The sequence below is a fragment of the Macaca thibetana genome, chromosome 6 (assembly GCF_024542745.1).
Source record: "Macaca thibetana thibetana isolate TM-01 chromosome 6, ASM2454274v1, whole genome shotgun sequence".
NCBI lineage: Eukaryota > Metazoa > Chordata > Mammalia > Primates > Cercopithecidae > Macaca > Macaca thibetana.
In genome coordinates, this window is record NC_065583.1 from 38,800,234 (window position 1) to 38,826,835 (window position 26,602).

Consider the following 26,602-nt stretch of genomic DNA (forward strand, 5'->3'; position numbering starts at 1 on the left):
CCTTACATAAGTACACTGAATGGCAACTATTAAATGTGGGGGGGTTGGTGGAACTGAGAAGTCACCATTTTGCAACCATCATAGTAAAGATCAGCTCAGGCAAGGATTGTCAATGGATGCTAAATCTATGGAGGTAAAGCGTGATAAGGAGAAGGATATTTACATGATCTTAAGGTGTTACCTTCAGATTGCTAATTAGTTACAAGGGGAAAATAGTGACTGTATAGTGGAGAAATCAGACAATACCTTGACTGGGTGATCAAAATTTACATCACCACTGAGGGGCAGATCAACACCACATGTGTCCAGATGTGGCCCCGGAGAAGAACTCTTATGTAGGATTATCTGACCAGGGATGCACATTCCAGATCTAATCATGAAGAAACACCAGATAAACCCATGCTGAAGAAAACTAAAAAGGAACTGGACTGTGTTGTTCAAAAATGTCAATGTCATGAAAGACAAAGAAAAGCTGGAGAACTGTTCCAGATTAAAGGAGACTAAAGTCATGACAACTAAACGCGGTACTGGAGAACAACAAAATGCTTTAGAAGGCCATTATTGGTACAACTGGCAAAATTGGAACATGGGCGGTAGTTCAGATTAAATATTGTACCAATGTTAAATTTGTTATCAGGTTGGTGCAAGAGTCATTGTGATTTTAGCCATACTTTTAATGGCAAAAACCATAATTACTCTTGCACCAACCTAACAGACGTGTTTACATAAAAAGAATAACTTTTATTCTTAGAAAATACTCACTACTGAAGAAGCATGCTATATGGAACCATATTCTCAAATGACTCAGAAAAAAGTGTGGATGTGTATGTGTGCGAGTCTATGATGCACATACTCACACACCCACACAGAGAGGGAAGGAATGATATAATTGTGGCTAAATGTTAAAAACTGGTACACTGGGCAAAGGGTTTATGGTTGTTCCTTATACCATTCTTGCAACTTTTCTGTATGTCTGAAATTATTTCAAAATAACAAGTTATAAAAAATTTAAAATTAAAAAAAAAGTGCTATATCCCCATCATGTGCTCTGGACTGTGTTAGGGAACAAAAAAGTGTTCTCATGATAATCAACACACTAATGTTGAAAGAACATGTGAAGTGTCTGAATAAAAGTGTGTCGTGTAATATGAGAGTGCAAAAAAGCAACATTGATTTTATATATGTAAGTGAATGATATATTAACAAATTAAGTATTATGGTAGACTTTGAACTATATTTTTAGACCCCTAAAATTTTATATTTTCAAGTAGACCTACAACCTTTTGCAGGGACCTTCTTACTGGGCAAAGAGAGAATCACTTTGTATTCAGGTATATATGAAACACACAATTAAATTAGTTACATTTCTTATAAACCTCAACACGTTGATCCCTGTAAGAATAAGGAATGTAATCCTCATCACAGCCAATACCTCCAACACCACTACTGCCCCACTGTTCCCAGGAAACTTAAGTCCAAACAAATTTTTGAGTAATTACTAAATAGAATAATTAGTGAAACCAAGTATTTCTATTCTATTCCATCAGGAAGCTATTAGGAACGAAGACATCTGCCTAACTCTACATCAAGAGGAGGACATGAAAGAACACAAAACCTGCAAAAATCTGGAAAGATCAATGTTCTCTACCAAGAAAGCAGGGTAGAGGACTAGGAGAAGAATTACCCATTAAAGAAAAAACATTCACTGTCTTTCATTCCTAGCATTGCATACATGAATTCAGTCTGAATGTGCTACCCTAAACGGCACGGCCCCATCACAGAGCCTTTCCCCAGCCGTAAGGCATGAACTTGTGAGTCATCGCTAAAATGTCGATGTTAGCAGCACTTGGCATTCTTTTCCTAGACATTATTGGCAGAGCAATGAGTATTCTTGGCTCTTTTTTTTTTTCTTTTCAGAGACAGGGTCTTGCTCTGTCACCCAGGCTGGAGTACAGTGGTGGCGATCTCAGCTCACTGCAGCCTCTACCTCCCGAGCTCTTATAAACCTCAACAGGTTCACCCCTGTAAGCAATCCTCCCACCTCAGCCTCCCAAGTAGCTGGGACCACAGGTGCACACCACCACACCCGGCTAATTTTTGTATTTTTGTAGAGACAGGGTTTCACCATGTTGCCCAGGCTAGTCTTGAACTGTTGAGATCAAGCAATCCACCGACCTCAGCCTCCAAAAGTGCCAGGATTACAGATGTGAGCCACCACATTCAGCCTTCTTCCCGGCTCTTGAAGTGAGCCTTTGTTTCTACTTTTCATAAAATTCAGGTGTTGGAATGAAATGAGTTGAGGAGAAGAGGGAAAGGGCCTAAGTCATGATTGTGTGGGCCTTGCTGAAACAATGTCAAATGAAAACAGAATCACCAAGTATTAAGTCTACCAAAGGATACATTGCTGATAGACAACAGGGGCCTAGTATGCAAGACCTTTCCAAGGCCACTGTGCTCAGGGTATGGTATATAAAGCTGGACTAGGGGTATAGGAACCTCAAGAGAAGAGTAACACTAGAGAGAGAAGAGCAACCACAGAGCCTTAAGGAATTGCAGGTTCCCAAAGGAATTCCCATTCAGGCCTGGCGTGGTGGCTCACGCCTGTAATCCCAGCACTTTGGGAGGCCGAGGCGGGCGGATCACAAAGTCAGGAGATCGACACCACAGTGAAACCCTGTTTCTACTAAAAACACCAAAACAAAAATTAGCCGGGCGTGGCAGCGGGCACCTATAGTCCCAGCTACTCGGGAGGCTGAGGCAGGAGAATGGCGTAAACCCGGGAGGCGGAGCTTGCATTGAGCTGAGATCCAGCCACTATGCTCCAGCCTGGGGGACAGAGCAAGACTCCGTCTCAAAAAAAAAAAAAAAAAAAAAAAGGAATTCCCATTCATAAAGAAAAACAAAGATTCTGTGGACATCATCTTTCCTTTTGGAAAGACGAACTATAAAATTGTTCTTGTTTATCCAAGCATGTATTTGCAGAAAGGCAGGCACTGCTGGATACACCCGCCACCTTCTAGGTAAGAGGCCTGAGTACATCGCACACTGTTGCTAGTCAAAGCACTCACGTTTCTCCTGCACGTAGAGGTATCCCTCCATGGTGTAGGGACTGATGGTCTTGTGCTCAAGGGGATTCTCCTTCATCTTTTTCATCAGTGATTCCACTTCTGATCTAGTGCCTTCAAAGCGATTTCTTGTCTAGGATGAAAATAATTTTATTCAAATCAAAGAAACGAAGTATCTGTTTTAACAATCCAGAGTATCAACCTAATAGAGTCCTTAGATCTAAAATGAGATAAAGGACACTCCACCTTCCAGGAACTGGCCAAATACTCCCTTAGAAGAAGTATGCTTTGGCCTTCAAGTCCTAAACCAGAATGACTCTCAAACTCTAGTGACCATCAAAATCACCCAAGGATCTTATAGAAAAATGCAAATGCCCAGCCCTCCCTCCTACAGATCCATGTAGCACCTCTGGACGCCAAAAAGTGTGTTTTACCATAAGCCTCCCAGGTGATTCTGATTCAGATGCTCTAGGGGTCTGTATGACTGAAGGACCTAGGCGTTCATTTCTCCAGCTGCCAGGAATGTTGCCTGCTGATGGCTCACAGATGAGTCCCTCCTTTTTAAAAGGGGAGTTCCTTCACTCAAGGTCGGCCTGCACCCAATGACTAGTCAAGGCTAGCGGAAAGGCAGAAGGGGTGGAAAGCCTGGCCCCCTTGCTTGATTCAGGGCGACTGTGAAGGATCATCCCAGCTCCAGAGCCTCCCTTGCACTGAGACCTCTGCTGCATCTGCATCACAGCTCTATTTCCCCCTCTGCGAGTCCAGGTGCCCTCACTCTGTCACAGGTGTTTTTACCAGCACTGCCCCCACCTCCAGTAAGCCCGTTGCATGTCAGTCTTGATTTCAGAGCCTGCATTCTGAGAAACCCGGCCTCAGGGGAAGCCACGCTTTGTGAAACCTTTTCCAAGATTCTGCAACTTCCTGTTCTCTGAGACAACACTGACAACTATGTAAGCTCCAGGCTTCTAAAAGCCGTGCAGTACACCCCACATGGACACAAGATCACCTAGAGACAGAGAAAATACAAAGAATAACATGGTCCAATTCCACAGTGAAGAAGGGGGCTCAAGCCCCAGTAACTGCTAACCAAAAAGCCCTACGCAGGATTCTGTGCACCAAAAGATCCTGTGTTTAAAACTTGTGAATGCTGACCACGCTGGGAGTGAAGCACAGACTTGGATTTCCTGCCAGCCTTCCCAAGAGTTGGACAAGAGCACATCCTTTGAGCCGGAGGCCAGCATGTGTCCCCAACCCCCATCCCCAGAACACACACTCCACATGGTCTCATGTAGCCAGGCAGCTAGATGCATAGAATGGAGGCTGGGCTGGGCTGGGATTTCCACTGCCAAAGGAAATCCTGACTCTGATGCTACAGATGCTACAGATTTGAAACATAATCAGCAGCAGCACTTCCGAGAACATAAATAGGGCTTTGAAATAATGGAGAAGAGGATGATGGTCTAACTCAGAACCACCAAGTACTCTAGAAACGCCTGCTCCTAGCTTCCCTCTGAACCCAAGCAAGACCCACCCTCCTCATCTACATTCCAAGCCACCTGGATGGTTTCTATGGCAATCAGGCCCATATTTTGTTTTTCCTTAACCAGAGAAAGGAAGCCTGTCCCTATGCCCACTCACATTCTGTATGCTAATGGTTAACTGTGTCTTGAAGTCGCCGAAATCCTTGGCCAGTTCGTAACCATGGTGATAGAAAGTGAAGAGTCCTTGCAGGAAGGCCAGCAGCTGTAATGAAGGAAGAAAGGTAAAGGTCACATAACCAGGTTGAAAAGAGGTATTATGTAGCTGTATCTGAGCTCCCAACAGTGGGTTGAAAGTCTAAAATAGAGAATAATAATGGCTGACACTTAAAGAGCACCAATTGTGTGCCAGGCACTATGCCCTTCCATGCCCTGAGTGAGTACTCACAACCTCCTATGACCTAAGCACTACTGTTATCCCCATTTTAATAATGAGGAAGCAGGTTCAGAGAGGTTAAGAAACTTGCCCCAAAACACACAGGAAGTGGCAGCCAGAACTTGAAACCAGGTCTCCTTGGCACCAACACCCATGCCCTTGCCCTGTGGGCCTCACCACCTGCTGAGAACATCATTTCCTCAGAAACCAAAGACCAGGGTTCTGACTCAGTTTCCCTCTAGTACATTTGTAGTATCAGATTATTACACAGAAGAGGAAGGGAGAAAAGGAAGTGGGGTGTCCTGAGTCTGCAGTCTAACAGGCAAAGTCAAATCAAAGAAAATCATCCAGATTACACTTCAACTGAAGTGCGTTTCTGTGCTTTCCCCAAACTACTCAAAAGTAAACACTATGGATTCCTTTGGTAAAATATTTCCATGTTCCCACATTTTCACTTACGGTGGTTTCCCTAAATTCTCAATTAAATCCCTCAGGCTAAAAGGTAAGCCCATTTCATTGTTTAGTCTTGTCTTTAGTGAATGGTGAAAACATCTGTTCACCACAATGCTCACCACATGCCTTCATATACTTAAAAACTATTAATGTCCCCACCCTGAGCCCCTGCCAGCCTTCATTTCTCCAAACTAAATAAACAACGTTCCTGTGGTCTTTCCTCTCGGAGCTTACATCCAAACCTCACTGTTGTTATGCTTTCCTGGCCCCTTCTCAAGTTCTACACATCTTCCCTCCCTTCCAAACTTCAACCTGAAGAAAGGATTATAATAAAAGCCCGAACAAGATTTAGGAAGGACCAGCGCCTCACCTCTATCACAAGCTCAGCTCCATGGCATTTGGGGACTATTCCATTCACTTTGGCTTCTGAAGGCTGACCCACATTTTCTGAGGGGTCCACTCTGACCTCCCTGACCTGCCATACCACCTTATTCCAAGACACATTTGCTGTATTTTACATTGTGGTCTTCAGATTTTCAGTTCCTAAATGAATTTTTTTACTTATTAAACATTACTTATTATGTAAAACAAAATTACTTTACTTACTAAACATAATCCCATCCCACTTATTTTCACCTAACTAACTCTCCTTTTCTGAGAGGCAGCCCTAATAAGTGACAGTAAAGGAATCTCATCCCGCCCACCCTACCCCTACTCTCTCATCTTGTTTGCAGTAGGAATAGTAAGCACAAAGGTATACAGCACTGGACCTAAACTCAGAGGCCAGGCCAGCCCGGTTTAATCGAAGAGCCGGGCACTGTGAAGATAAAACCCAGATTATGACAATATAACCTTTAACTTCCCATTGCCATTGTCCCCGGCTCATCTATCCCCTTAGATTCTCATGGATGGTGCAAGAGTGGGCATTGCTGGGTCCTCTGGCTATAAAACTATCCGGTGGCACCATATACAGACCCCTAACTAAATCAGTGAATGAGTGTTAAGCCCCATCGAGTCACTAGAGACTGAAAATGAATGCTTTTCTTCAAAGATGGCCGAAGGCTCTGGGCTTACTCCATACAAAATTATTTTGTTGAGAGGAAGACCCATACCTTTCCTCCTAGATGGCTCCAATAATAGAGGAGAAGAGGCTCCTCTGCCAAACCTAGTGGCAGCATTCACAATGAAAACTGTTGTCCCTCTTCTTATCTCTGCTCTCCCTGCTGTGTGCAAATGCCCTGCCCCATTGCCTTTCCAAGGCATGATACCACCCCTAACTTGAGAATAACACAGAAGATAAGCAGCTAATTCCAAGGTCATTCCTCCTATTAACTATGATTTATCGTTCACTTACAGTAAACAGAGCCTCTCTTGCTCAGGGTAATTAAATATTCTCAAATAGCTCACCAAGATGCCACCCGGGCATACCCGCAAGTGCTCCCCAAAGGCAGGAAGTTAACTAATATTTATTTTGTTTTTCCTCCTTTGGTCTCATGCCTTGATTGTCCATTTTACTAAGGGAAATGACTCCTTAGCATGTTGCTATTTTTGGCCCACTTCCCCCTTGCTTCTCCCCTCACAGCACCTTTTCTCTCCCCTACCCCCAACACTATATGAACCTCTGAACCATTACAAAGTGGGAAATCAAAGTCCACTCCTCAGGGGGCAGGATGAAGCCCACGGGACTCCAGAGGTGGGGGAGCTGTCTGCTTCAAAGAAATGCTTCTACCCAAACGCTAGGAGGAAGAACCTGCTGCGGTCCCACCTGGTTATCAAATAAGAGGGGTCAGCTGTCCACGGAGCAACCACAACATCGCAGCCTGACAAAGGAAAGATCTTTCCCGCCTCCCTGTGCCTCCTTCTCCATCCTTGTTATCCTAAAAGAATACCATAAGCAAAACCTATTCCTACTTCCTAGCTGACAACATAATTTATTTTTTTCATTTTAAGAAGCAAAAATCTAATTGTCCAAGTTAATGCTGGCTGCATCGTTCTGGATTGTCACCATTCACAGAACAGACCTACTTTACTGGGTCGAACTGTATACCCCCAAAAAAGATATGTTGAAGTCCTAATACCTCTGAAGGTGATTTTACTTAGAAATGGGGTCTTTACATGGGTATTCAAGTTAAATGAGGACACCAGGGTGGGTCCTAGTACTTTTACAAGGATGCCATATCTGGTGTCCTTAGAAAGGTGAAAATGTGGACACAGAGACATGCATGGCCATGTGAGGACAAAGGATTGGAGGGAGGCATCTATAAGCCAAGGAATGCCAAACATGGTCACAAGCCACGAGAAGCTAGAAGGAGGAAAGGAAGTGTCCCCTTTCACTGCAGGTTTCAGAAGGATCTTGGGGCCAAAATCTTGACTTCAGACTTCTAGGCTTTAGAACTGTGAGGCAACAGATTTCTGTTGTTCCAAGATACCCAATTTGTGGTACTTTGTTACAGCAGCCCTAGCAAACTCATACAGCTACCAAGAATCATCCACACAGGCAAGAAAGGGAAGAGCAGCCAGTAGAGTGGTGAAAAGCTGAGGGGGCTAAGCCATGTAACTCCCTTTAACTCATCTTTAAAAGGAGGATAACAGTGATTTTTTACTACTGCACAGAGTTTCAGTGAAGATTAATTCAGATCATCCATGTAATGGGCTTAGTACAGGAGGGCTGTCAGGAGATTCTTGGCAAAAGAGAGAGAAAGAATCAGACTGATGTGTCAGAAGATGCACTCTGGTCCAGGCCAGACTGGAGAAGGGGGAGGCCCAGGGCAGAATGCAAAGTCCAAAGGAAAGAATGAAGACCTGCAATGGGACAGAAGCAGAGGGAAAGGAGAGGAAGAGACACAGCACCAAGAAATATTCAGGATGTAAAACTCAGAGGATGCAGTGCCTAATGAACATGGAGAATGAGTTCTCTGCTGCACTAGCTAACCTTCAATTATAAAAACTCAGGGAACAGAGAGAATGTGGCTTCACCTTCATAGAGTCAATATGTCATTATCTGCAATCCAAATCTCAGGAACATTTAGTACTGTGACAAGAAAATTAAGGCTTCCAGTGCAAATATACACATACATATACATATATATACACACACACAGACACATATATATATACACACACATATATATATATATCCCAGAAGATCTGATTTAGATCCCAGAAGTCTGATTTTTTTCTTCCTTGGGAACACTACAATTGTTTCTTTTTCTGAAGGTCAACAATATCCTGGTACTTGAAGTTACTTTCAAGAAACAAAGGAACACAGTCAATTTGCATAGAGGTCTCTTACATGACTGGAAGATTCCCTTGACTGTAACCAACTCAAATATGAATACCCACCCCAGCAATTTAGTTCAATAGACTTCTTGCTGGTTTCCTTTCCACCTGTAAGCAATCAAATGCTATTTCATAGAGATGAAGAATCAGACCCTTCCAGCTCTGCTATTTACTAGATACGATGTTGGACAGGTAAAGAAACTTATTTGTTTCTATTTCTTCATCTGAAAATTGGGATAAAAACAGTTTTTACCCTTAGAGATGTTATAAGGTTCGACTGCCATACTGTAGGTAAAGCGCTTAGCATGGTACATGACATGGTTTCAGTTAATATCATCAATGGTTATTTCATGTTCTTCCTTTGTATAATCTAGGCCAGTGGCTCAAACTGAAATGTGCAGCTGAATCACCTGGAAGTTTACTAAACTACAGACTACTGGGCCCCTCCCTTAAATTTCAGGTCTGGAGTGAAGCCTGAGAATGTGCATGTCTAACACTGAGAATCACTGATCTCATCAGTAGCTTTTTCACTGTAGGAGTACCTTCTCCCAATCCCCAGCTCCTGAAGCCACTGACCTGCCTAGAAGCTGATGTGCAGAGACAGGAACTTCTGTAGAAAAGTAAAGGCCAAACATGTGAATCCTATATCCAGCCTCTCAACATTTAGTTTAACTTTGGGCAAATCCCTATTATTATCTCTTTGTCCTAACAAGAGACTGAAAATTTATTTTCATTAGCTCTCCAGGTTTCTCACTGTATGAACTGAAAAACATCTGCACACTGCAATGGTTATACTTTTAAATCCATCTGGCACATCTATAGCATCCGTCCTGTCCAAGCTGTCACTGAACTCCTTGCTACCTTGGCTAGCTCTCTACTATACACATCTTGCTTCCCCCAGTGAGGCTGTGAGTGCCTCAGCCACAGCATCTGGGTTTTCGGCATTTTCTATGGTACTCAATAAATACATACTTTTAGATCTACCAAGATTGTTTATATTAAAACAGGTAGGCCCTGTTAATATTAGTACTTCATTCATTTGCTCATAAATAAAAAAAATTGCTAACTTTTTATTGGGTTCTAATCAGGTTCTGTTCTAAGCACCCCACATGGAAAAACACTCAGTCAATCCTCATACATCTTTATCAAGTGGGTGATATTACTATCCCCATTCTGCAGATGGGGAAAGTAAGGCTCAGAGAAATAACTTGCCCAAGAACACATAGCTAGTAAATGGCTAGGCTGGGATTTAAATTCAGGGAGTCTAGCTCTAGAATCCTTAACCATGATGCTACTACTTCTTAAAGTGAAAACTCCCTAAGACATGGACACACTACAACAGAATGCCAGGAAATGGAATGGTAAATCTTTAGAGATTTCTTTTCTCAAAAAAGAAGGAAGGAAGAGGGGGAGAAGAGACAAAAGAAGGAGAAGGAGGAGGAGGAAGAAAACCCATTTAGATGAGCAAAGCTATCCAGCTGAGCCCAGCCTAAGCTGGCTGAACCTCACAGATGTGTGAGAAGTAAACATCTATTGTTGTGTGAGGTTTTGTGGATACCATTCAGCAAAAGCCAACAGATAAAATACCTGACTCACTAGGTACACCTACTGAGAGAGTGAAGTGGATAACAAAACACTCACCTCAAAAAAGCTAGATGGGCCAATTACAAAAAAAAACTCATCAAAAGCAAGCAAATTTGGAATAATATTAATCGAAGTATATATAAAGGTTATTAGAAATGCACTGTTCTTTTTCTCCAGAAATTCTGGCAAAAGCAAATAAAATAATGCTAAAGGCAAATTCTGTGTGATAGCATTTGAATTCCTGCCCTGACCACAGGAAGCAAGTCTTCAGTAAACCTCTGCTTGAAAGGCCAGGGCTTGTGCTTTAAGCAGGAAAATCATTAAGGCAGCTTTATCTGACAACAGCTGTTCATACCTAACAGACCCTGCAGAAAGATGGGGATTTTTGACCTGGGACCTTGACTGAAACCACTGCTGGACAGGAAGTTGGGTCTAAGGTTTTAATATTCATATATGGAGACTGAAGTAATTGACGACATTAAGGAATCTGCCAAATGAGGTAGCTGGGAGTGGTATCCAGAAATTATAGTTCTAGCATAGCAAATGATGTAGACATAAGGTTCCAAAGCCAGTTGGAATCTTTTTTAAAAAAAAAAAAGATGGAGTCTCACTATGTTGCCCAGTTGCCCAGGCTGATCTCAAACTCTTGGTCTCAAGTGATCTTCCTGCCTCAGCCTCCAAAAGTGCTAGGATTACAGGCATGAGCCACTGTGCCTGGCCACCAACTGGAGTCTTGATGAAACCACCAGCAAGTCTACATGCCTAAAAAACATCCCAAAAGTCTATAAATTAGACATGGGGTATAGAACACTCTTTACTAGAAAGAGTGGCCATTTCTTTCAGTTTCTTATAGTTTTATTCTTATTTGCTTAAGAAAATTATCCTTTCTTGGTCAGGCGCAGTGGCTCACACCTGTAATCCCAGCACTTTGGGAGGCCAAGAGAGGCGGATCACGAGGTCAGGAGATGGAGACCATTCTGGCCAACATGGTGAAACCCCGTCTCTACTAAAAATACAAAAATTAGCCAGGCATGGTGATGCGTGCCTGTACTCCCAGCTACTCAGGAGGCTGAGGCAGGAGAATCACTTGAACCCGGGAGGCAGAGGCTGCAGTGAGCTGAGACTGCGCCACTGCACTCCAGCCTGCGGGACAGAGCGAGACTCTGTCTCAAAGAAAACAAAAGAAAAAAGAAAATTATCTTTTCTTAAATCTAGGTAGAGAATCTTATTTGTACAGAGATGCCAGGCTTGAGTCTAAATCAGAGGCTGCATTTTGGCTGGAAAATCCACAGTCTGCAAGAGTTTTAAATTGAGGTCCACACACTATTTTGGTGTTTCCGTGAAGTCTTCCTGCTGTGGATTCTCCACACCAGTGACCCACCCAGTAGAGTGGAGTGGCACCACGTCCAAACGAAACCACAACCATGCTGGTGTGGCCTAAAGTCAGGCTTTTCCCACAATGCAATATTCATGTTCACTGGGACACTGTAAAAGTCCAAATTCCATCAAGGTCTACTCAGCAGAGTCTCTATGTTGCTCTGTTTATAACAAATCCATGTGAGAAATCCATATGAGAAACTTTATATAGCATATTTTAATACCTGAATGGGGTGAGAAGGGGCTTTGAACCACGGAGTAAAAAGAGAAACGTACTATGTCTTTGGGTGACTACTACATCTGAATTATTTGAGGCAGAGAAGACGGGTGGGAAAGAGGAGGGAAGTTAAGGTATAATCACTATTTCATGGCAAGATAAAGAACTCCTCCCCTCTGGACTCCCATTTCCACTCTGTCCACCTGAAAATCATATGGCACATCACTGGGTAGCTAGAGGAAAGAATGACTGCTGGACGCTCTGTCTCCATTGCTGTGTGTTGTACAGGAATGGCTGCTGGGAAGAATCCAGGGCAGCCAGGCTGACAAAGCACTGATACTTACAGAAGGCACAGCATCAGGGATGCTCAACCTCTTCATCAACAACCTAGAGCATTTTGTAATCCACTACTAGTTAAGAGTGAGAAATGAATGTTTGGGTACATCATTAAACCCTGAATATCTACTTACGGGCTCCACAAACTCAAACATCTTTCTCTCTTGGACTTCCTGCACCTTGAAGACATATTCCAGGGATACTTCATAGAAATGCTGCCGGACCAGGTCCACTTGGCTGTCTGCCTACAAACAAGATGGAATTTAAGAGAAAAATCAAGTCACTACCCAAGGATAGCATTCTGAAAGCAGATCAGGAAAAAAAAAATCTCTGGAGATAATTTTCAAAAACAAATCCAATAGCATTACACAGAAGAAGAAGAATAACTATAGTAACCATTTCACTATGCAAAAGTATACTGAAACATCATTTATACAACTTAAATACATATAATTTTTTAAAACAAAACAAAAAGCTTTCTAATGAGATTATTGGTTTAAAAAGGTAAATGTATACAGGGAACTCAAACAACTCAACAGAAAAAAAAAAAAAACCACAAATAATACCATTAAAAAGTGGGCAGAAGATCTGAACAGACATTTCTCAAAAGAAGACATACAAATGGCCAAAGGGTACATTAAAAAATGCTCAACATCACTAATCATCAGGGAAATGAAAGTCAAAACCAAAATGAGATATCATCTGAACCCAGTTACAATGGCTATGATCAAGATTAAAAGTAGCGAATGCTGGTAAGGATGGGGAGAAAAGGGAAGTGATGGTGGGAATGTAAATTAGTACAACTATTATGGAAAACAGTATGGAGATTTCTCAAAAAGCAAAAAATAGTACTACCATATAATCCAGTAATCCCACTACTTGGTATTTATCCAAAGAAAAGGAAATCACTCTATCAAAGGGATACCTGTACCCCCATGTTTATTGCAGCACTAGTCACAACAGCCAAGATAGGAAGTGAACCTAAGTGTTCAACGGATGAATGGATAAATACACACACACGGACTGCTATTCAGCCATGAAAAAGAATGGAATTCTGCAGCAACATGGATGGAACTGGAGCTCATGTCAAGTGAAGGCACAGAAAAACTGATATCCCATGTTCTCATTCATATGTAGGTGCTAAAAAAGGGGATCTCAAGGAAGTAAAAAGTAGAATGATAGTTATCAGAGGTTAAGAAAGGGGTGGGAGTTGGGAGTGGTGGTTCATGCCTGTAATCCCAGCACTTTGGGAGGCCGAGGCAGGTGGATCACGAGGTCAGGAGTTCAAGACCAGCCTGGCCAACATGGTGAAACCCCATCTCTACTAAAAATAAAAAAATTAGCTGGGTATGGTAGCACGCACCTGTAATCCCAGCTACTTGGGAGGCTGAGGCAGGAAAATCACTTGAACCCAGGAGGCGGAGGTTGCAGTGAGCCAAGATCGTGCCACTGCACTCCAGCCTGGCAACAGAGCGAGACACTGTCTCAAAAAAAAAAAAAAAAAAAGGAGGGGGTAGGAAGGATGAAGAGAGGTTGCTTAATGGGTACAAAAATACAGTTAGATAGAAGGAATAAGTTCTAGTATTTCATAACACAGTAGGATGACTATGGTTAACTGATGTACGGTGTATATTTCATAAAAGCTAGAAGATATGAAATGTTCCCAACACAAAGAAATGATAAATGTTCGAGGTGATAGATACCCTAAATACCTTCATTTGATCATTACACCTTATAGGAATGTATCAAAATAGCATACATGCCCCATAAGTATGTATGATTACCTATCAACCAAAAAGGTAAGCGAGTGAGCCAAACGGACATCATATTAGCCCAAATAGTATGTCACATGTTAAAAGTAATCAAATCTAACAAACAAAAGAGAAATAAGAATAATGATAATGGTTACCTGAGCACTAACTTTGTGCCAGGAACCATGGCCATAGCTGTACCTACATTACCTTATTTAATTCTCATTAATTTTAATTATTTAATCTTCACTACATGCCTAGAAAAGACATATTATCTGTATGTCTAACATACAGGAAGAAAATATAATCCACTGACATTAAGGAATTCGACTAAGGTAACACAGCTAGTATAAGGCAGACCTGGGATTTCTGTCCTGGTGGATCTGCCCCTAAGGCCCTTGGATCATCCTGAAACCACCAGTCTCCACTGTCTCGCCATACCCTGGGGCAACTGGGGTTCCATGGGAGACAGATTCTTACAGTGAAAAAGAAATTCCTGCAGAGTCATCCTCATCCAGGCCTTTCTAATGCACAAAACAAACTGTCAGAGGGCAGGGAATCTCAGAAAAGGCCATGTTCACGGAAGTCCCAAATACTTTCTTTGTGATAAGAACAACAGTTTACTACAAGCAGAGACATTTCAACACTCCCTCTCAATTTCACTTCTCCCTCTGTGCAGGCATGTGTCCAGGACAGGCCAACGAGCGGGTACAATTAAACCACTGATCTGGGATCTGGCACCCAGGGAGAAACTCCAAGCATGGAGTTGCAAGATGCTATGCTGGGAAGTACCTCAACTCTCACTATAAAGCTCTAAACCTTTCCTTAATGTGTCTGTGTCAACTCAATCCTTCAAAGCAGGTAATCAAACTGAAAGCATATTTCAGTGGCAAAACACTAAAGTGAATATATATTTTTAATATAAATGAATATCCTGCTAGTAAGAAACAAAACACTGTTTTCCTTAGAAATGACAGTCAGAAACCATTCTACAATGCCCTTTACTAAGACACAGCTCCCAAAGGCATATTTCTTTGAGTGTTCCTTTGTCAACATTCCTACAGAAGAAACTCGGAACAGACCCTTACTTCCATTATACCAAATACAATATGCAACTTGGACATCTTAAGAGTTTAGCAAATCATCTATCCGTTCCACCATCATGAGCTAAAGAAATTTCCTTCCTGGAACTTAGAGCGTAGTAAAGAAAAGAGACATTAGCCGAGTAAGTAAATTAAGAGAAAACCACAAGCTCTGGTAAAACACAAGATGTTATAAAACACCCTGAAAGAATATATTCAGGTCTCTCACACTAGCAACTTCCTCCCACAGCAATGGACATTCTCATACTCAAAAGCCAGTCTGCTGAGTAACTGCTGGATCAAACTAATCTGAAAGGCTAAGACTGGGGGCATTTTCTAAGGCTCCCAAGCAGGGAAAAGAGATACCTGAGCACTGATAAATCTGTATTTGGAGACAAGTTTCAGAAGGTCCTGCACCCTACTCACCACCACCACCCCCTGCATCGTGTGGCTGCTGAGACAACTGGGCTGATACGCCTTCCAACCAGGCTCCTGCTGCTAAGCCCCATGTGTTCCTGTAGCCTTTGATCTCCTTGTAGCACAAATCCAACACGCTCACACGGAGAGATGCATCTACTCCTGACCACTCCACACACCTCAAAGCTTCTCTCTGCCTGGGCTTGCCAACTGACACTGCGAGTGGAGGCGGGAAACAGGAGAAATCATTATGAAAATCTGCAAAGGCAGGGATGAAGGATCCAGAAGGAAATTCCTATGAGGAACACAGAATTGACTCCCACATCAGAGAGCTGCTCAAGTGCAAGCTCCAATTCTACAATGTCCTAGCTGGTGAGACCTGCTCAAGCCACTGACCTCCTTTAGAAGATGGAGATATCAGCCCTTGCTTCAGAGTAGTGTTTCCAAGAGAAAATGGACCAAATGATGTAAACCATTTGAAAACTAGAAAATGTACTGTGCGTGTCGGTGGTTGCTGTCACCAGGCACTTCAGAACACAAGGGTCTCACTTCCTGCTCTACCCTCAAATAGCCACATCATCTCTGAGCTACTACACTTCTCTCCTAACTGGTCTCTCTGTCTTCATTCTCTCCCCGTCCCAATTCACTCTGTACCCAGGAGCCAGAATATTTTCCTTAAAATCTAAACCAGATGGTCTTATGGCCCCTTTGAGGGCTTCCCATGGCCTCTACCATGGTCTGCAAGACACTGTGTAATCTGCCCAACCCTCCAGCCTCACCTCCTCCCAACCTAACCCACTGTCACCATGCTCCAGCCACTCTGGTCTCTTTCCTGTCCTCTAACACTCCAAACCTCTTTCTTTCCCACAACCTTTGCACCTGGTGTTCCTTCTGCCCAAAAACCTCTTCTCCTAGATAAATACACATTTTAACTTCAACATACAGTAAGAAATACTTTTTATATTATGACTCAATAAACACACATTTATAACGGTTAAGTGCAATGCACTTACATATTTTTTTTTTTTAAGACGGAGTTTCGCTCTTGTTGCCCAGGCTGGAGTACAATGGCATGAATACAGCTCACTGCAACCTCCGCCTCCCAGGTTCAAGATATTCTCCTGCCTCAGCCTTCCCGAGTAGCTGGGATTATAGTCATGCACCACCAATTTTGTATTTTTAGTAGAGATGGGATTTCTCCACCTTGGTCAGGCTGGTCCCAAATTCCCAACCTCAGGTGATCCACCCGCCTCGGCCGCCCAAAGTGCTGGGATTATAGGCATGAACCACCATGCCCGGCCTCATATTTTTTATTCTATTTTAGCCTACCCTATTTCACGACCCAATAATTGTGATTTTGCAACATACTTACAGCCTGAAGAAGATTGTCGTGGCCTTTCATTAGCTCATGCCTTCTGGGCTCGGTTTAAATATTACCTCTTTAGGAGAAGCTTTCACTGACTATATTATTTTAAATAGGGTACCAGGAAATCTCTATCTCATCTCCCAATTTAAACTCTTATCTATTCCTTTCTGGAGACAGAGTCTTACTCTGTTGCCCAGGCTGGAGTGGAGTGGCATGATCTCAGCTCACTGCAAACTCCACCTCCTGGGTTCAAGTGATTATCCTGCCTCAGCTTCCCAAGTAGCTGGGATTACAGGCACGCGCCACCACATACACCTAATTTTTTTGTATTTTCAGTAGAAACAGGGTTTCGCCTTGTTGGCTAGGCTGGTCTTGAACTCCTGACCTCAAGTGATCTGCCCGCCTTGGCCTCCCAAAGTGCTGGGATTACAGGCATGAGCCACTGTGCCTGGCCTATTCCTTTCTTGTCTTGTATATAGACGACTAGAATATAAAGTCCAAGAGAACAAAGACCTTATCTAATTTTTTCATTTTCCCCTCCAGTGCTCAGAATGGTGTATGGCCCATAATAAATGTTCAACAGATGCATGGAGAATGAATGACTTGATCCCCACGTGGCCATCAGTCAGCACCAAAGGCATGTCCTGGCAGTGACCCAGAACTAAGAACAAATGCATAACTCAATGCATTCCCAATGGAAAAGGAAGAAGAAATCTCAAGTGGAATGTTATGTTTCTCTTGCCAATGCCCCTGCGTGGTGTGGGCCACGGAATCCATCACATCCTTGAGCCCCCTGTAATGGAATTATAAGCCAGGATTCCAATCCACCCTGTAGACCACTCAAGACAGTTTTCCTGACTGCCACTCGAGAAGCTATAAATCTACTGGCTTGTCTAAACCCATCAACCATTCTGCGCTTCTTGTAAAAGAGACTTCCTCCTATATAGTAATTTCCATGAAAGAAGATCCTTCATTTCACCTTCTACAAAACACCCAGTGCCTGGACAGACTGCTGCAGAAGCGTCCAATGAGTATTTGTTGAATGAATGACTACTGTTTTTGAAGCAAACTTTTTTACCATTCAAAACTACACATTTGTTTAAATCATCCACTAGATGGCAGTGCCATTCCACATCACTGCCTGTAGTTTCTACTTCCAGGGATCTAGGGATGGGCTGGAATTTAAAAGCATTCCGTGCTTGCAATCAGGGAACAACTCTGTATAATCAAAGTGGAAGGTTTCATCAAAGGTGTACCAGGTGCTCAACAATGTTCCTAAAAGCTGAATTTTTAATAAATGTGAAGAAAATGATCACTACATAGCTGAACACCTTGAGCAAAACACCTGACCTCTGCAAGAAACCCAGTTCCTTCACCAAGTGTAATTCCAGAAAGTTGAAATGGATGATCACTAAGGTCCTTCCCTCTCTCCAATTCTATGTTATGACACTGGCACTAAATAACAATGGTCAGCATCCCTCCCCAGATAGAGACATAGAAAAGCAAACTGGGTGAAGGGAAAGGGCCACACAGCCAGTGCTGGGGTTGACTCGCTACCACTAAGCTATTTATCCTGAGTCTCAGTTTCCTCATGTGCAAAACCGAGTAATAACCACATCTATACCTCTTAGGGTGAGGATTCCAGAAGATTCCATGTAAAGTGCTTAACACCATACCTGGGCCATAAATATGCATTCAACAAATGTTTCCCTATATTGTAGTTGCTACTAATGTGGTTAGTGGCAGTAGTAATATCATCACTGTTCTTTTTGTTTGTTTTTGATTTTTGGCTTTTGGTTTTTTTGAGACAGAGACTCACTCTGTCACCAGGCTGGAGTGAAGTGGCGCAATCTCGGCTCACTGCAACCTCCGCCTCCTGGGTTCAAGTAATTCTCCTGCCTCAGCCTCCTGAGTAGCTGGGACTACAGGACCTGCCACCATGCCCAGCTAATTTTTGTATTTTTAGTACAGACGGGGTTTCACCATGTTGGCCAGAATGGTCTCGATCTCTTTACCTCTTTACTCTTAGATTTTTATACAGTTTAATTTAGTTCAGGTACGACTAAAAAGCAATGCCTGAGAACTTACCTGAACAGATCAGAACCTGCAAGATCCGCAACCTAATCCTCACACTCAAAGTACTTAGAAAGTATGACTAGGTCAAAGGCAAGAACATAAAGGACTATAATAAAAGAGCATAATGGAAAACATCCACTGAAATATAGAACTGTCAAAGTCGGAATAGTGGCATCCAATTTGAGAACAGAAAATGGAGCAAACAGGCCAATCATAAGGATATTTACACATTTTATATTAAATATAAAATAATTTATATTTGAGCAGCAGTTATATTTGCCTTCTCATGCATAACATAAGTAGGACATGAGTATTTAATGAATAAAGGAAATAAAGCTTAGAGAGTCTAAGTAATTTGCCCCAGGTCACAGAGTAAATATATGGCAGAGAAGGTTTTGAGGCAAGGTATACTCTTTGCCAGCCCAGTGTTCTGGTCCCTACACTGTGGTAATTCAGAAGGCATTTACGGCCCTAAAAGAAAACGCTGGACTCATTCCAGACCAAGTCTGCAATGTCTGACCACGGAGAGAATGGATCTGGTAGAGAAGTACCTTTGTTCTAGAGAGTGCCATGCCCACAGGGTAAGTGTGCTGTGGGCCTCCCAGATTCAGTAGGTGCTAGAATAATCACACACCTGCTCAACTCTGAATACTCTGAATATCTGCACTAATGATGCATAGCCATCAAATCCATAATTTATGCCTACTTGGAAACTGAAGAGCTGGTCAAACCTGGTCATTGTGAAGCACAGCCAAAAAGCCTTTCTTTAAATATAAATTAGTTTCCAAATCCTAAATGCCAAGTGATGCCAGAAGAATAACTAAACAGTGAGGGTATCAAGACAGATTCTAAATGGAATCCCATATTTACCATGGACTATCTGCGTCTTTGGGATAGGGCCCATATCCTCATGTCAAGTTGGGATAGCCTTTATATCCCATGAAAACAAGATTTTTTTTTTTTTTTTTTTTTTTTTTTTTTTTTTTGGTTTTTCAATCCCATTTGACAAGATTTGCCTGAGTAGCTATGCCACTTCAAGAAGCACTTCCTCTGCTTTTGCTTCTTTTTCCCTACTCAGGTACAAGATCTTCAAGGATAAATTAGCATTTTCTACTTTGTAAAGCACACACCCAATAGTCAATGCTATTTATTGGCTGGCCAAGAACTGATCTACAAAGTCCATTATAAACATTTGTGGCTGCTACAGTTGTCACTGTTGTTAAGTAACGGAACTCATCACTACTCTAAAAACTGGATTAAATACTCATTTCAAAGCAAAGAGTTCTGAGAACACCACATTCCCATCCCAAGATATGTAACCAATTGTGGTTGGGAGGGGACTGAACTCCACCATCTCCTGAGTTACTCCAACCTTTCAACCTCTGACTCTACTGTCCTCATATAACCTTTACCTAGCAGAAGTACTGGCATGGTGTCTGCTCAAAAAGAATTAAAATTTAAAAACAAGGGCTGGCCTGGAAGCCACAGTAGCCTCTTTTGGCAAAAATATCATGAGAGAGGTCAAGCAAACTGTTGAGTTAAATGACATTTTTAAAGCCAAATTTGAGGTTCTACTAGGAAACTCCCTGTCTCCAAGAAGCATAAACTCCCTTAACATGCCAATCTTCATGAACTAAATAAAAATGGTCACAGCGCCATGGCTGTGAGGGCTCCATCATTTTTCTTTCCAAGTGAACTACTTTTTAAAAGATACCACGCAAATCCAGAAAAATCAAGCGCAAATTTAAGAATGTATTTTCTTGAAACAACATTACCAAAGCAGAAAACATATACAAGATAATAAAGCACTGTTTTTTTAAAAAAAAGAAAAGAAAGTACACTAATGTCAAGTGCTGGTTGAAATAATGAAAAAATTAATATTAAGGAAGGATAACCAAAGTGTTTGAGATGCTAACATTTCAAATCACTGATAAAAGGCAGGAAGTCAAAAGGTAAAGTAACAGAATGCAGAATTAAGGCCAAGGGTGAGAGAAACAGGAAAAGAACTGTCAGTATGAAATGAAGACATCTAGCGATCAGGGCAGCCCAACAAGGAGGTGGTCATCTCAGCCAGCAGCATGTTCCACCTTGACAGGTGGGAAAACTACAAACAGTGGAGTGGGATGGGAGGACACAAAGGCAATCCAGGCATCAGGCATTGGATGAGGGATCAGGAGCAATCCCCTGGCTTCCCAGGTCCCTTCTAACCCTAAGATTTTCTAGCAAAGAGCAACCAGCACATATCAACAGCATCAGGTACAAAGTGAACACTTTATTCAGGATACTAAATAAAGCCTCTTACCTCCTGAAGCTGAGATTCTTTCTTTTTGGAAGACAAATTCAAGTGTTTTTCTAAGATGCCACAATACTTTTCTGTCTCTTTGTCATACTTCTTTTTGGCTTCCTGGCAAAAAAAAAAGAGAAAAGAAAAAGAAAAAGAGTAACACGTTGCAGGAATAAAAGCAGCCTCTATCTCTCAAGATCACACATGATGACTCGGCTCCTACTTTTCAGGTAATGCCCATTAAATCCTGCAGCCACCCATCAACAGCCCCCTGTGTTTGAGTGTCTAGCAGATAGGCACCAACCAGTACAAGACCAGAAATGAGGTAAATATGAATAGTTAATGGTGGCAAAGCCAAGATTCCCCCTCTAAGAACTTTGTGAAACAGAACTTTCTACTTTCTAACTCACAAGGATATTCAAGGCCAGAAGGCGGCCAGGGGTTGGGGGTTGGGAGGTAGCAGCAGTGGGGGTACCTATGATGCTAACACCAAGGAAGGAAGATCTCCTTACAGCCTGAATGAGACAAGTCTAGACTAAGGCTAGACCCAGCCATAATACTGTTGAAAAAACACTTCTTGGTATGTAAGCCTAAATATCTCTTGACACTTAATATCACATGCAGGTCTTTAAGCTGAGGAATAATTCAAAAAGACAATAGTATCTTCACACAAATTTGTTTACTATGGCACCATTTATGCCAGCAAAACAAAAATAAAAGCAACAGCAGCAACATCCTGCCAAGGATAACGTTTGGCATAAAGTATGGAACATCCAATAAGCATAACTAGTCATTGGAAAACTTAAGAGAGAAAAGTGAAATAGCATGATATAAACTTGCTGCATCCTACATACAGTGTGTCTACCACCTATGGACAAAGATGAGGTGGGAATTTACTTATAGGAAAATACCTGAGTTATGGTAATGGAGTAACAGTTATTTTTTTCTTCTCTTTAAGAAATTATTGGCCGCATTACTGCCTTCAAAATGAAAAATAATTACCATAGTATGCATATTAATCCCTGCTCCCCACCACTGAATCACTGGGTCACTATGGTTCTATTTCTATCTCCCACTTGACAGATAAGAAAACTTGCACCCAAAGAGGTGAACTTGTAAAAAGTCATGGAGAGTGACAGAGCTGGGATTGAAGCCCAGGACAATGTGCCTCCAAAGCCCGTGTTCTCCACCACAGTTGAGACAGATTGTCATAGGCAGTCTGCCTTCCTTCCACATTCCAGTGGGGAGAGCAGACAAGGAGGCTGGAAGAAGGTTGGCACCGGGCTGAAAAAACAGGATCAAATTCACTAATTGGGTACATTATTCCTGCTTTTGACTCCTGTGGAGCCCAAATCCATAGGGATGCTTTTCTGCAACTCCAAAGCCTAGAAGAGAAAAAATATTTTCTGGCCAAATAAGGAAGCTCAGAAACATCTCTTTATTCCTTTAACGAGTTCATAATCAGCAACCACTCTGTGTAAGGCTCTACTTTAGGCACTAGAAATATAAGACAAAAATGGTCCCAACCCTCATGGTAGAAATGTTCTAGTAAGCATGATTAACCAGTAAATAAATAATCAGCATAATTATAGACTGTTGCAAGCACTACAAAGGAAATAAACAGGGCGCGGTCACAGAGATTCTTTAGATAGGGCACCCAGGAAAGGCATCATTTGCGGGAGGGGGATGTGAGCTGAGACCTACATGTTAAATACAGAAGGAGCAGACTAGAGCCTTCTAGAGCAGAACCGTCAAGGGCAAATGCCCTGGGGCAGAACACTCTGAGCCAAGAAGCCATCGCCCAGAGCCCTGACAAGCTCCGCCATGTCAGAATACCACTCATCTGGCACATACTCACAGAGTGGGCAGAATAACCATATATCCATTTTAGCTGACATATACCCATTTCCATGAATCTGAGCTTTGCTTAAAAGACTGCTCACGTACAAGAACAATTAAACACTTAGCAGCAAATGAAGAAAAAGCCCGAGGACACATTACTCCTTCAAATTTGAGGAGGGTACAGGCAAGAGACTTGATTTAAGCAATTCTTTTCCATTAGTGAAACCAGCAACTTTGAACTGGGGCTCCAATTCCAAACGCTGCTCACATGTATCCACTCCCACCAGCCTTATCAGCAACGCCAAAAGGACAGTCCAGCTGGCCAGAGGTGAGGAAAGGCCAGGGAACATGAGTCACTGGCATTCTGGGACATTCTGGCAACTTGCGCCTCCACATTCCATGTTTAAGAGGACACCCAAAGTTAGAGAAAAAAATAAGGAGAAAGGGAAGCCATTTCCGTTCTGAGAAAACAGCAATAAGACCTCTGCGACAAAAAAGTACTACAGCTTAGATAATGTTCTTAAGATGGGAGAGTGTGTCCATTACTCAGGACACAAGATGGCTTTCACCTTCCAGCGAGTGTACGGTGGGGTAGTTAAGTCAAGGATTGAGTTAGAATCCTAAAATTTATTCCCAACTCAATATGGACTGGCTAGAAAATAAATCACCATCCCTCTCCAGGACTCAATATCCTTAACTATAAATCGAGAATGATTAGATAATTGCTCAGGTTTCTTCTTTCAGCTCAAAGACCATATAATAAAATAAAAACAAGGACACCCCCTCCTCAAAGGATTTCTAGGGTTAAATGAAATAAACCACATATAGTGCTTGGCAGGGTGCCTGCCACATGGAAAGTGCTCAATAAATGCCAGCAATGGTGGTGACAGTGGTGAGCTCATCACCTAAACCTGCCTCCTTCTTATCAAGAACATACCTGCTTTCCATGTCCCCTGTGCCATGAAGGTAACCCTCCCAAGAACCTACTACAATTGGAAATTATACATTTATTTAGATCTTTTTGTCTAATGTCTTTCACCCCAGCTACATCATAAGCATGGCAACCACACCTGCCTCGTTCTCCACCAAATATCAGGGCACAGAACAGTGCTGGCACAGAGCAGGCTCTCACATATTTTTTAAACAAATGAACTGTATGTATCCAATATAATCACTAACATTGAATGACTACATGACAAACATTGTTCTCGTGTTCAGGTAGCTATATGTTAGACACCATTTTAAGCATTTGATAAGAGTTCGCTCACTTCTTCATAATAACTCCACGAGACAAGTTTTATTATTACCCCCATTTTAGAGATCAGGAAACAGGCAATGAAGAGGTTCAGTAACCTCCCCAAGTCTACGTGCAAATGGCAGAAGTGAGATTTGGATTCAGACAGTCTAGCTGTAGACCCACTCTCTACACTACTCTCTTATGTCTATTATACTTATTCCAGAGTCCAGCATTCCTAATGTACCTCTGATACAGGAAAAAGTAATTTCCTCAAACTCAGAAATAGAAACTTAGGGCCATGGTTATGTCAAGCACCATGGGTTGTGCCCTACTCCAGAGTAGCACATTAGCATAAGAATGCCCAAGAATCTTCCTCCCTGGCAGCCTTCACACGGTGCACTCTGCAACACGGTGCACTCTGCAACAGGCTGTTATGGCAACCGAAGCAGCACCAGAGAGTGGAGGAGGAGGAAAAAGTAATTTTAGCATGGCACAGGCAGAGTTCAGAACCTCCACTTGGCCAATACCAAAACCACCTGAAGAGCACTTGCTGGCTCTGAGATGTTCTTGAGACTGCTCCCAGGGTCACCTAGAAGGAGATCTGTTGTTTGCATGTATGTTTTCTCTTAAATTTACATAATGTTATGATATAAATGTATGTGTGTGTGGAATGTTGGAAAGGAGGCTATGCCGGGGGAAAAAAATGACAAATGGGGAGGGATGAGAAATCACCCAAATGTTATCACAATTCTTTAATGATCATCCAAAAGTTATTTAATAATTGATCATTATTATGGTTTAAAGAATGGGAGAATAGAGTATGCATGAGGGGAAACATGCTTTGGTGAGTGACTATTTAAATTCTTTTATCCTAATATGTCACCATCTATACCCCCCCGCCGGGGGACAGTACCTCCTCCTGTCATTAAAATCACTGGTATTAAGACCAGAGGGAGCTCACTCAGACTCTTGCCTCACCTCCTTGGTAACCATGGTAACCCCCAAGCCAGTGAGAAAAGAGGCCAGAGTGAGAGGCATCTGTGCTCAGAAGGAGAAGTAACTACTGAAAAGATGACTCGCTTGAACCTGGGACGCGGAGCTTGCAGTGAGCTGAGATTGCACCACTGCACTCCAGCCTGGGTGACAGGGCAAGACTCCATCTCAAAAAAAAAAAAAAAAAGAAAAGAAAAAAAGAAGAAAAAGAAAGAAAAGATGACTCAACAGACAGGTCTGCTCTGCCTCGGTCTCAAAGCTCTGCATAACCCCTGGAAGCCACTGCCAAGCATGTTCAAGAGTGTGGAGGCTCCAGCCTAGGCGACAGAGCGAGACTCCGTCTCAAAAAAAAAAAAAGAAAAGAAAGGGAGGCCTGCTGGCAGGGCCTGAGCTGCCAGGAACTGAGGGAGCGTTCGCTCACGGCTCATTATCTGCCATCACTGGACTGGTTCACTGTCTGTATGAATTCTTAGTAGAATAAGACTTCGTGCAAAGTGTACATTCCTTAATCTCTGATACAACACCAGTGAGCTCCCACTTCCTCATAAATGTGTAAACTAAAATAAGTAGAAAAGTACTACTATAAAACTGAGAGACAATCTGCCACGGTCCCTCCTTCAAACTGCGATCAGCCATCCCTCTGAAAGATCCTGACTAAACATCATCTTTTGCAGGCCCTAATCACATCTATTTCCAGAAAGCAGATGCACTTAGGGGTGTGTGTGTTGTAGGGGTAAGGAATACCTCATTTTGCAACTAAGTAAAATCCAAAGTAAGAGGGTGGTGTTGCCCAAAAGTCCCTGCAGGTGGCATAAGAGACTGCAGCTGAATTGACTCACAGTCTAGAAAAACAGGAAGGAAATGTTGGAAATCTTTTTGCTTTCATTGATTCCAGTGAAAACATCTTCCCTGCAGGTGGCCTCTAACACTCTACCAAAGGTCAAAGTGGCTAGAGTTTCTTTTTTTTTTTTGACACAGAGTCTTGATCTGTTGCCCAGGTTGGAGTCAGTGGCAAGATCTCAGCTCACTGCAACCTCCGCCTTCTGGGTTCAAGCGATTCTCCTGCCTCAACCTCCTGAGTAGCTGGGAACTACAGGCACCCACCACCATGATTTTTGTACTTTTAGTAGAGACATGGTTTCACCATATTGGTCAGGCTGGTCTCGAACTCCTGACCTCATGATCCGCCCACCTCAGCCTCCCAAAGTGCTGGGATTACAGGTGTGAGCCACTGTGCCTGGTCCTCCTTGTGATTTATTACAGGGCAAAGGAGCCCTGGAGAATCCACCTTTTAAAAAGGAACAGGATTCCCTTTGCAGTGTCTTAAGA

The 26,602-nt window shown here is 42.5% G+C and overlaps 1 protein-coding gene across 8 annotated transcripts in view; it reads right to left on the reverse strand.

Moving 5' to 3' along the window:
- The window catches only part of ARHGAP26 (Rho GTPase activating protein 26), a 466,949-nt gene that overhangs the window by 329,828 nt on the left and 110,519 nt on the right, over positions 1-26,602 (reverse strand). For all 8 annotated transcript variants that reach the window (XM_050794915.1, XM_050794913.1, XM_050794910.1 and 5 more), the window contains exons 5-8: positions 21,220-21,321; positions 12,360-12,470; positions 4,704-4,808; positions 3,069-3,198 (exon numbers count right to left, since the gene is read on the reverse strand). In XM_050794915.1, the coding sequence (XP_050650872.1) occupies positions 3,069-3,198; positions 4,704-4,808; positions 12,360-12,470; positions 21,220-21,321 (448 nt within the window). The remainder of the gene's footprint in view (positions 1-3,068; positions 3,199-4,703; positions 4,809-12,359; positions 12,471-21,219; positions 21,322-26,602) is intronic.